Source organism: Cygnus olor, chromosome 7, assembly GCF_009769625.2.
Source record: "Cygnus olor isolate bCygOlo1 chromosome 7, bCygOlo1.pri.v2, whole genome shotgun sequence".
Taxonomy (NCBI): domain Eukaryota; kingdom Metazoa; phylum Chordata; class Aves; order Anseriformes; family Anatidae; genus Cygnus; species Cygnus olor.
The window spans coordinates 23,590,888-23,601,759 of record NC_049175.1 but is presented as its reverse complement, the minus strand read 5'-3'; the positions used below and the strand labels follow the sequence as shown (position 1 = coordinate 23,601,759).

General features: G+C 48.2%; 1 protein-coding gene across 13 annotated transcripts in view; it reads left to right on the top strand.

The window, feature by feature from the left end:
• Window positions 1-476: 476 nt before the first annotated feature.
• LCOR (ligand dependent nuclear receptor corepressor) overlaps window positions 477-10,872 on the top strand; it is a 77,275-nt gene continuing 66,879 nt past the window's right edge. For 6 of the 13 annotated variants that reach the window (XM_040563105.1, XM_040563110.1, XM_040563108.1 and 3 more), the window contains exon 1: window positions 568-701. Coding sequence is in view for 3 of the 13 variants with exons in the window: in XM_040563097.1 (XP_040419031.1) it covers window positions 609-705 (97 nt within the window). In the remaining 10 variants the exon portion in view is untranslated. Of the gene's footprint in view, window positions 706-10,872 lie in introns of all 13 variants that reach the window. The other 7 variants (XM_040563097.1, XM_040563113.1, XM_040563098.1 and 4 more) reach the window with 6 other exon arrangements.

Genomic DNA, 10,872 nt, shown 5'->3' with positions numbered 1-10,872 from the left:
GTGTGAGATGTCCCCTCAGGGTGTGATGTCCCCTCAGAAGTGAGATGTCCCCTCCGGGTGGGATGTCCCCTGAGGTGTGAGACGTCCCCTCAGGGAACAGAGACCCTGCACGGGTGTGACGTCCCCTCAGGAGTGAGATGTCCCCTGAGGGAACAGAGACCCCTCAGGGTGGGATGTCCCCTGAGGTGTGAGATGCCCCCTGAGGGCACAAAGACCCCTCAGGGCAGAACATCCCCCCCCAGACAACAACCCCTGTTGGGGTGGGGAGCATCGACCCCCTCAGCTCTCCCCCAACCACCTCACGCAGCCCCCCCCCCCCCCCCCACAGCCAGGCGGGCGGGCGAGCTGGCAGCGGCGCGCATGCGCGCGGCGCCCGGAGGCGGGCGGCGGGGCGGAGCGGGGCGGGCGGCGCCTGCGTGGCGCGGCTCGGCGGGGCGGGGCGGGGCGGGGCGGGGCGGGGCGGGCGCTGCGGGGCCGGGTGGGCGTGGCGCGGCGCGGGCGCGCGGCCCTTCCTTCCCGTCCCTGCCCCCCCCCCCCTCTCACGGCCGTGCCCGCCGCCGCCGCCGCCCCCACCCCCAACCCCCGCCCCCGGCCCCGCCGCCCAGAAGATGGCGAGCCCGTGCGGGCGGCAGCAGTGCTCCATCGAGAGGCGCGGCGTCCGCCACCAGCTCGATTCGTGGCGACACAAGCTCATTCACTGTGTAGGTGAGGGACGGCGGCGCGACGGGGAGGCCGGGCCCGGTGCCCCCGGAGGTGGCGGCGGCTCGGCGGGGGAGGCTCCACCGGGGAGGCTCCGCCGGGGCCGCGGCCTGCGGGACCCCCCCCCCCCCCCCCCCCCCCCCCCCCCCCCCCTCTCTCCCCCCCCGCCGCCGTCTCCGCCGCCGTGAGGCCCGGCCCGGGCCGTGCCCCGCCCTTTGTCGGGAGGGAGGGAGCCGGCCGGGGGTCCTGCCCTTTTGTGCGGCCCCTGTCAGCGCCTCGCCCGCTCCTCCCCGCCCGGCCCGGCCCGGCCCGGCCCGGCCCGCGGCCCCTTCAAACTTGGTTCCGGCCGGGCCGCGCCCGCCTGTCACCGCCCGGCCCCGGGGCCCGGCCCCGGCCCCCTCCGGGCCCGCCGTGAGGCGGCACCGAGCGGGTGGGGGGGGTGGGGGGGGCGGCGGGGGGAGCACCGGCACCGGGAAAGTTGCGGGTCGGGGCCGGAGGTCGAAAGGATGTGTGCTTTCTTTTTCCTTTCTAATTTCTTCCTCCCTTTATTTACCATTTTTCCCCCCCTCTCCCCTCTCTCCTGTGCGCCTCTGTTGTTACGCAGGGCTCCCCGCCATCGAGGCGCTCGCGGTTATTTATTTTTCTAGAGGGGGAGGAAAAAAAAAAAAAAAGAAGCCTGCCGACGGCCCCCGGTCTGCGCTAACTTTCTCCGTGCCAAACGAGAGCTTTCGCCCTTTTTTTTCCTCCCCAGCGAGAAGCCGAGGCCTCGCCCGTGGGTGGCGGGATACCGGCAGGCACCGGCGCTAGGCCGGGAATTCCGTAGGTGTCCGCGGAGAGAGGAAAATGGGTCTGACAACAGCCACGGCCGAACTTCCCGAGCCATCTCCCACGCCTCGCCGCTGCGCCTCTCCTCCCCTGGCCTCCCGAGCGCTTCTAATCGAGCCCCAAGCCTCGTTTTATTTTTAAATATGCAAATATGGCCATAAGCTGCCGGGGGCTGCTCAGCGTAGGTAATCGGTAATAACACTCGCAGATTCACTTTAGTTCCTTGTGCGCGGAGTTAAACCTCTTATTGTCAGTTAGCTCAGCATCCCAGTTCGTTACCGGGGATTTAAGACGCCGTTTTCGGTGGCAGCAGGAATTGTAAGTGCTGCTGGGTACGTTCCTGGCCACATCTAAGCGCGTTAGTTGGTGTGATGCAGATGTGTGCGATAGATGCTTGTTAACTCCAGGTTAATGCAAGCAATTAGCTTGTTTTGAGCAGAAAGCAATTCAAGGGCAGTGCATTGCTGAGAAACGGCCTCTTCACATGAAGGCGCTGGGTTTTCTTTCCAACTGGTTATCGATGTTTCTAGACCCAGTTTATGAGGTTTAATTCTGATTCTAGCTGCTAGCTTTGCTCTGTTAGGAGCCTCTCGTCGGCTTCTGTCTCTACGTGAGCTGGGTTTATTTTAATTCTGTCTCCTTTTCATGTCTCCTCTTACCTTGCCTGCTGGGGATCACCTGTTCTAGTCCTTTCTGCCCTCCCTACTTGCAGCGTGTCATCTCATCTTCCCTTCCGTCCCTGCTGCTTTGTGCTTGGGTCCTGGGATCCTCCAGCGCTGCTGTCCTGCTGCTCAGAGCCTAGCCTTGAGGAGTGAAGGGGGAAAAAATGACAGTTTAAAATGACAGTTTCAGAGCTGCTGTTGGAGATCTTGTGCTGGAGTGAAACGCAAGAATTATTTGTTCATTACGCTGCTATTTGGGAAAATCGTGGGTAGCTAGAGAAGTTTGCGTTACCTACAGACTGGAGGAAAACGCTATGTTATTAAAGTTCTTAGCAACCCTAAGTGCTAGAACTTAAAACAAATACCCTCCCCCCATCGTTCATACACACCCCGTTCCACTCCCTAAAGCCATTTAAATAACCAGCTCCTGGGGGGTTGCTCTCTCCTCTATCCCTTCCTCGCACCTAGATTTGATATAATTTTTGTCTCTGAAGGATTTCACTCTCTGAAAGTCCCTCTGTGCGTGTGTGTTTAACAAAAGATACCGTGAACGCTGTTAAGCACAGAGTTGACTGGGATTTTTTGGAGGTAAAGTACAAAAACATTTTTAATAAAATCAAGTCCAAAGTTTAACAGTGCTATGAGACTCTTTATCTTGATGGCACTGTGTCGTAAATAGTTTCAACCTCAAATTGATCAGCTTTATGAGGTCTTGGGACCTGCCCTACTCCTAGTATGAATCTTGCATAAATTGTTAGGTCGTATAAGCGTGTTAATTGTTACCCATTTTTGTTTCTGATTTTTTTTCCCAGAATTATTGAAGGCTTATTGCGCTAGTCCAGGATATCAGCAGGAATTATGCTGTTATCTTAACTCCTTGCTCCAAATACAAATTTGTCTGAAGTGGCTTGACGGTGTTCCTGGAGGCTTGGAAGTTGAGCTGTTAAACGATGGAACGCTGTTTTTTGTGTCGTCTGTTTTTAGAGGTCTTAAGAATTTGTTCTTCTAAAAAATACCGATAGGTAAATATGGGGAAGTAGAGTATGGGGCAATTCTTGTTATGTCAGAAATATCTGTTCATATTTAGTTCTGACAGTAAATCTGAGGTGTGTGGGATTCTTTGTGTTAGCACCATTCCCTGGAAAGTCCTGCTAATTGCACACAGTGCAGTAGTCGGAAAACATAAAGCCTGTGGTTTGGACTAGTGCATTTGGCAATAAAAATGGCTTAAGTAATTCACTTTTCCCTCTTGTTTCTGCAATAGGCTGGGCTGTGGCTTCATGACAGTTTGTCAAACTACGCTCGTGTTCCCAAGGGGAGCAAAACCACAGGAGGACTGCAGGACAGCCCTTGCCCACAGTGAGCCAATTCAGGGGAGCTGTGCCAGCAGAAATTGTCATCCTTCTGGGGGGAGTAGAATAATTCTCCGCTAGTATAGCTCTCTGAACTGGCTCGCTGTGGGGTCCAGCAAATACCAGTGCTAGCACACAGGAGAGGGCGAGAACGCATGGCTGATGGAAGGGTGAGGGAGAACGCAGCAGGAGATGCAGATCATCCAGAACTGCCACGCAGTTGCGTCTTCGGTTGTGCCAGCACAGTTTTTTGTGGGAGGTAAGCTCAGATCTGGCTTAAACCTGTCCTTGACGTGCATTTCAAGCCCCCTTTTCCCTTTTCTTGAGGTGAGGGACGGGACAGCTCGTGAGAAACAAGTCCATGAACAGTTCTGCTGGTGGAGTGATGCAACAGAGGGAGCAATGTGCTGTGGCGCAGCGGTGGAAGGAAGTGTGGAGAAGGGGGTTCTCAGCTCTTCTCGCAGTGCAGCATAGTGGGTTGCTGAACTGCAGTGTAGGAGGGGTGAGCAGTGTCTTGATGCCCTCGTAGTACTTTGATTCTAGAGGCACGATTTGCTAGATAATACCTGTTTGATGCTGATACATGTGCTCCCTGTACCGATCTCGAGTGCTAGCATCTTTCTCAGTGGCCAAAAGCAGGTGCCTAGCGATGAATGTAGGTGGCTGTGGGTTTTTCTTAATATAATTTGTAGGTATTTATTTCAACATTTGTCTATTCATCTCTCCTAGGCTTCAGTGGCTTGCTGAGTTGGAAATGGTTAGCCAAATCAGATCAGATAAGAAAAGGAGTTTAAAGGGAGGAGAGCCCACAGATCCCTGAAGCCCTCCTGACTGCTTTTACGCAGGCAGTAATAGCATTGCAATGCTGTGTGGTTACTAGAGTGATAGTTTCAGGTGATCGCGTGCATTTCTACTAGCTGGTGATGCTTGGCCCTTTGTTAAATATTAGCAGTACTCTAAGAGACTCCCTGACTGAACTAGAACTTCCCCTGGGGGGAGGGAGAAAGGCAACGTATTAGTTCCCTTCAGCAGTGATCCTGATTTTGGGATAAAATGATCTAAAAGGAAAACCTGTAACATCCACATCAGCTTTCCAACCCTGGGCTCTGTCAGCGTTTCATTCAGAGATTACTTCAGCTTATTTTGGCAGCCCAGAAGTAAAATCAGCTAAACAATTCCCATTTAGTTATTTACTTATTTCAAGCAATCATTGCTGGTGAAATCCTGCGACCCAAGTTCTTGATCCTTATGCTGAATTGTTGAATAGTGGTGGTCTTCCACGACTTCAGATACCTAGGGCTGAAGTGTGGATTCCATGGAAGAAATATGAGACAACAGGAAGTATTAGAAGTTAATATTAATCAAGAGAAGGTGTATAACAGGGAATAATTCTGAAATCTTTATTGCATTTTCTTATCTTGATGATTACTTGGGTTAGTTCCAGCCTGTATTACAGCTGATATGAGTAAGCTGCTGCTTCCAAAATATGGAACAGTTAGCCACGTTATCTCATTGTTTTAGAAGCAGGCTTGAACCTCCAAGTCTTTAACATAGTTTTAGTTCAAAGGGCAGATCGTATTTCTTTGATCCAAAATAAGAAAGGTCATTCTAGCCCCGATGGTGATGGAAAACAGTAATAAAAAAACAAGTTAGCAGAAACTGGGCTGAAGTAAAAGTTTAAATATAGAGCTATTCTAAACTGGTATCTGTCCCCGTGCCCCCAGTAAACGTGCAAGTGGTACTATTTGCCTTATCTCATCCTGCATATAACGTAGATGCAGCTTGTGAGTTAAAGATCATCTCTCTTTAAGGTCCCTTCCAACCTGAGCGATTGAGGCGCTTTGTGTTAATTTAAATCGGTTGAACAGCAACTTGCTGGTAGCTAAAGGCTTGTTCAAGAAGATCTGGTCTAGACACATTTTCGTCTGTTGGCAGCACGAATGCAGGGAGGGAGAATTACCCTTTTATGACAGTTATGCCAGGAAAAAAAATTGAGGCAGCTGTCACTTAAAAATCTTCAGTTGTAAGGAATGAAATTTACAGCTTGATATTTAGCTTTACTTTAAATGTGCATGGAAGGGTGGTAGGCATCTGAAGAACAGTAGTAGAAGTTGAACTGCGGGGGACGCATCTAGATCTGTTTCAGATATCTCCCGTGTCCTCCACAAATCCCTTGAAATCACTTGTTTCTCTGCTTGCCAATGGAGAGTCACTTCTACCCTGCTAGGGATGGGACCAACCGAACAAAAGCGTGCTCAAAAACCTCGATCATCGCTTTGCGTTCTTCTGATGGATGCCAGATGAAATTTCTGGATTAGGCCAAATCACTGGGGTTGTTTGACATTTCAATGCAAATCTATTTTAACTTGTACAGAGTAATAACTGTCGCTGCAGGGTGGGAGGTTTCCTTCTTGGGACACTACGCTTCCTGCAGGCTGAACGTTTTTTTGACTTAATTTTTAACTAAGAGCTGACGACAACATTAGAGTTCATCCACTTTTCATAGAGCTCAAAATGAATTACAGTAATCCAGTAATTGCTGTGCATGCAGCAAATAGTCCAAATCCACCTAGGTAAAGCCTTTGTAGAATTTCTATATGGATACATAGGTGTATTGTACAGATCTACAATTTCGTGGTGGTGGCAGCATTTACAAAGAGTACCTGTAGTACTTTTTAAATTCTCCAAGCCATTTTTTGACAGTTTGTGCCATATATTGCTGTTGATGTAACTACCGTTAGGTACAGAAATATAACAACTGCACTTTAATTAAGGATGGATGATACGAAATCCCTACTCCTGTGCTCAGTTGTCTAAATCCTTATTGCACAGTACTTAAACGTCTTAATGCTCTGCCATCTTAGGCTGTCTACTTTCAGACAAGTCCTGTCATGTGGTTTTTGTCTGAGAACTTGTGTTCTTTAGTGGCTAGTGTAAAATAACAAAGAGAATACTCACTAAAGGTCTAGAAAGGGAAGCATTTAACAGGGTTAAAGAGAGGTAGCCATCTCATTCTGATTGGGGGTGGAGAGGACAAGGCTGCAGTGTTTTATATGGGACTTTCCAATGCTCCACCTCACCTTACTATGCATACATGTTCCCAGCTAAGAGTATGAAGTTTTGGTTCTACAAGGTTACTTGAATGGCTCTTCCTAATTCTCCGATGAATACAAGGACTTCAGGATTTTCTGAGGACGGGGTTGGATGAGAAGGTCAGGGCCAACCTAGGTTCTACCCCTTGCCAAAAGGGATGGCAGTGCTTGTTTTCGCTAAATGGACAGAAAACACTGCAAAACCAGCAAGTCTTTTGGTGGCACGTAGTATCTCGAATCATCTCCTCCAGGAGTGAGGTGAGCACGAGAGCTCATCTGAAGCATCGGATGGAATCGTGTGCGTGGGCTGAAGGGAAGCGGAGCAGAGAACAGGATGGCCTCTTCCAGCGGCAGTGAGATTTTTAGTTTTCATCTTCTGTCTTGTAACTGCACTACAGGCAGTGGTTATGCTTGACAGCAGAGCTGCCTGAACTGGCTTAAATAGCCCCTCTGTGCCGACACAACTTGTGTGGCTGCCTGGTGAATTGGTGCCCTGACTAGACCTGGCTGGAAAGCAATCTATCTTTTTTTTCTCCCCACGACATCTACAGAGGATGGAGAGAGAGAGAGAGAACGAAGAGTTGGGGCTGTTAGACTGGTGTTACCACATATGTACGCATCTGTGCTGCCTTTCACTGAGTAACTGCTAACTTCTACGTGCGTTGTGTATGCCTACGGGAGCAGGAAAACTGCTTCATGCATGTTTCTTCGAAGTCCTGTGGGTTATGCTGTGCTGGCTGCCTGATACTGAACTGTGGGCTTTGCTTTCCCCACCACGTTGGATGCTTTTGTCCAGTACCCCCGTTAGTAAGTTACAGTTTTCCACCTGCTCTCCCCATCTCTGCAGGCTTCTGGGGTTCCTCAGAGCTCCTCCCAATAAATCTGTGTGTCCTCAGCTTTCTCTGGATAATAGGAGAGCTTCAGCCTCTTTTTCCCTTGAAGAAGGAAGTGTTGTTCTTGTTAATTTTTGTTGTTGTTTGTTTGTTTGCCTTCAAAGCACTTATCTTTTAGCTCAGGTTTAGTCCGTCTTCTGTGCTGTGTAGTAGTGGCATGTTCTCTTTTATGGCGAGTTGACAGAAATTCAGCTCTCAAAGCTGAGTAGGAGATTTAAGTTACATATCAGCGCTGCAGCACATCAGAGATGAAGTGGAGGTTATGGTGTTTCAACATTTCTGCAGGACACTGCTTCCTCTGTGGTAAAATTGCTATTAGACGATGTCTCCATTTAATTTTTCCACTCCTCTTACAGAGAAGAGAAAAGATGGTACTCCTGTTGCATTTTCTCGAAGCAGCAGCAAAGTGGCTGCACAGGGAAGACTTGCAGGGAGACAAAGGATGCTCCTTATGCCCTGAGGACCATGATATTTTATGGGAGGGAGAAGAGGGGGAGAAAAGAGGACTGGACAAGAGCCTAGTATTCATTAACAAAGAAAGCTTTCAGAAGCTGAATCCAGCAGCGTGGAAAGACATCAGAGGCCACCAGGCAATCTTAACTCTTGAGTTGAGTTTACTAACGAAAAATTTGCTGGTTCTCTTTGAACATTTTTTTAATGTCTTAGCGTGGGCATTTTGATATCTGGCTGGAGGATTGTGAAGGTCAGTCCTTCAGAAGTGGCCTTCCTCCCAACTCAGCTGCTGTTCAGGCAGGGTGGTGGTGGCCATGTTTCGGAAGTGGAGTAACTGACAGGGTAGGAAGAGGAACAGGTAGTCGAGCTACACAGTTCTTCACTTCTTGATTTCTTTTTCTCTTTGGTTATATTAACAAAGGGATGTGAAAGTTTCACCCCTCAGCCTGCAATTCCCTGCAATGCTTCGTCCAGGCCAGCACAGCACACGGACGCTCTTCGCCCTGTTCTCCTCAGCACACCGAGGTGTTGGGGTTGTTCACGTGCAGCAGCCTGTTGTTTGGCTGTTGTACAGGCAACTGCTTGGGTCAGGTTTGAAACTTTGTCATGGGACAGCCTCAGATTAGTCAGAGTAATGTGCTTGTACGCTTTAGCCAGGGGGCTAGTGGCCAGAAGAGCCCTTTCTTAGCCTGTGCCTTGTGTCCTGCAGACTTGGGCTTCTTATGAAATATATCGGAATATACAGAATGGGTTGTGATAAGACCTTACTAGCTTTGTTTAAATGCTCACAGCAGAGTGACTTGCTCAGATTTTGCCTTTCTCTTAGTGCATTCATTTGTTTGGTAGTTATCTCATCAGTTTGCTGAACAAGTTGGAGGTAGGTGCGAGAGCAGACCTTGTCTCAAGTTTGGTTGTCTTCTGGGTTAGGATCCATCATTATGGCAAAAGTGATGAAAGCTGCTTTCTAGGCGATGCTTTATCGTGATCTCTTGGTGCGTTTCTGAAAATGTGCCATCATATCCTTTGTGTGAAGAAGTTTTTGCAGAGGTGGACACCTAATAACTTTTATTCTGCAAAATCAAGAGAATAGAAGTGCATGGAAATAATTTCCCGTTTTGACCTAAGGAAACTTAAAAATCAATCTTCTTAAAGCAGTGATTCCACTTACATTCCTCCTTTTCTAAAGGCTGTAGCTACCTTATCCCTTGTTTTTTGTTTAGTATTTTAAATTCATTAGGACAGCTTGAGTATGAGATTGGGGCAGCAAGGACAGCTTCTTTAGAAAAAGCATCCGCAGTTGCCTTTGGATGATAGTTTCTCAGTCTAATAGACCTCACTGTGCAGTAAGTGAAGTGTCCCTTGCTGGCTCTGAGAGCCCTTTGAAAAAGTTGTGCTCGTGTTGAGCTGCAAGGGGAAGGTTTCACTGACCTCGGTGGCTGTCATTCATCTACATTCATCTGTAGCTTAGTGTCTTTCAGAATATTACGAGATTGACTGAAGAACTCCAAAGTGCAGAGGGGAAAAACTAAGCGTGAAATGTCGGCTGGGTGTGGGTTTAGATGGGTATCCATACTTCGGGATGCATTGTGTAGGACATGTTCTGAGCCTTTGTAAAAATGAAGTGTCAAAGTCTTTTGGGCATAGGGAGGTAATTTTTTTTCCTTGAAATGTTTCCCACAAATATGTAGGTTATTGTGACTTACAGCTGGGGGACAAAATTACAGCAAGTGTAATACAAACTTAATTTTTTTCTAAGTGCCTAACTATTGTCTGCACTTTTTTTATACTTTCCCGCCTTCGTTATGCGCTCACACAATGCAATAAAAACGCGATCTTCTAGAACTGTGTGGTGAGATGCTCTGAGAACCTAGTTCTCGTATCTTACAGGAGTATTTCTGAGAACTTTTCACATAAACTGTGCACTTGGTTTTGCCTCTGCAGTTTTCCGTGAGCGATGTGCAGTGACTTGGGAGCGGATGACTTCGGTACGTGGTTGAGACAGGCCAGGCTGAGGTCCATTTTGGGTATGCACACTTGAATTTGACAGGAATGCTGTGTTTATCTCTTGAACAAGCCTAAGCTGTGGAGAGAGGAACTTTGTTTTACCAGGGCTCTCTTAGATCAGTGATTTTTTTTTTCTGGAATTTTTTTTATTTTCCAACCTGGAGTTGGCAAGAAGCAGTGGTGGAAAAACAAGACTATTGCCAGGAGTTTAAATTGCGTGGGGTCTGTACGCTTTTCAGGAGCCCACAGTTAGAAAATTACTGCTCTAAATGATTTGTAAACAAAGGCTGTTTTCTTTTCCAAAGTGGCTGTAGGTGTTAAGGAGTACAAGATGATATTTAGACAGCTATTAGATAAGGATTGGATTTTTCTTTTCCTTTCTCTTTTCATACCTACCTACTTAAAAGTATATTTTTATCAAAAAAATGGATATTGCAGAAAAGGCTAGCCCTGGAAGGCTTCAGCTTGAAAGCTAATTTCTGGAAAAAGGTTAGAATGGCATCAAGTAAGTTTGTTTTAAGTGCCGCACTCCGTACATTCAGGTCTTTTTTTCTCTTCAAGAACCTTGCCGTGAAGGCCAAACACCTGCTACAGAGTTTGTATTGGATCTGAAGATTTCCTTAACCACTCCTCTCTGGATGTGAAGGGAACCTTGAATACACGGTTATCAGCATAACCTGATGTTGTCAGTGCCAAGCGCTGGCAGATAACCTGGAGCAACAGATAGATGCCCTCAAGACCAGAAAGGCAGTCTGCTTTATTTCTTTTAATGACTAAAAGATGATCCAAGTATGGGAAGGACAGTAGGCAGTGATAGTCTCTACGTGCATTGCTCGTCTGGGCGCCAGAGCCCAGGTAGCACTCATCCTGGCCACTCTTGTAGCTTGCTCTA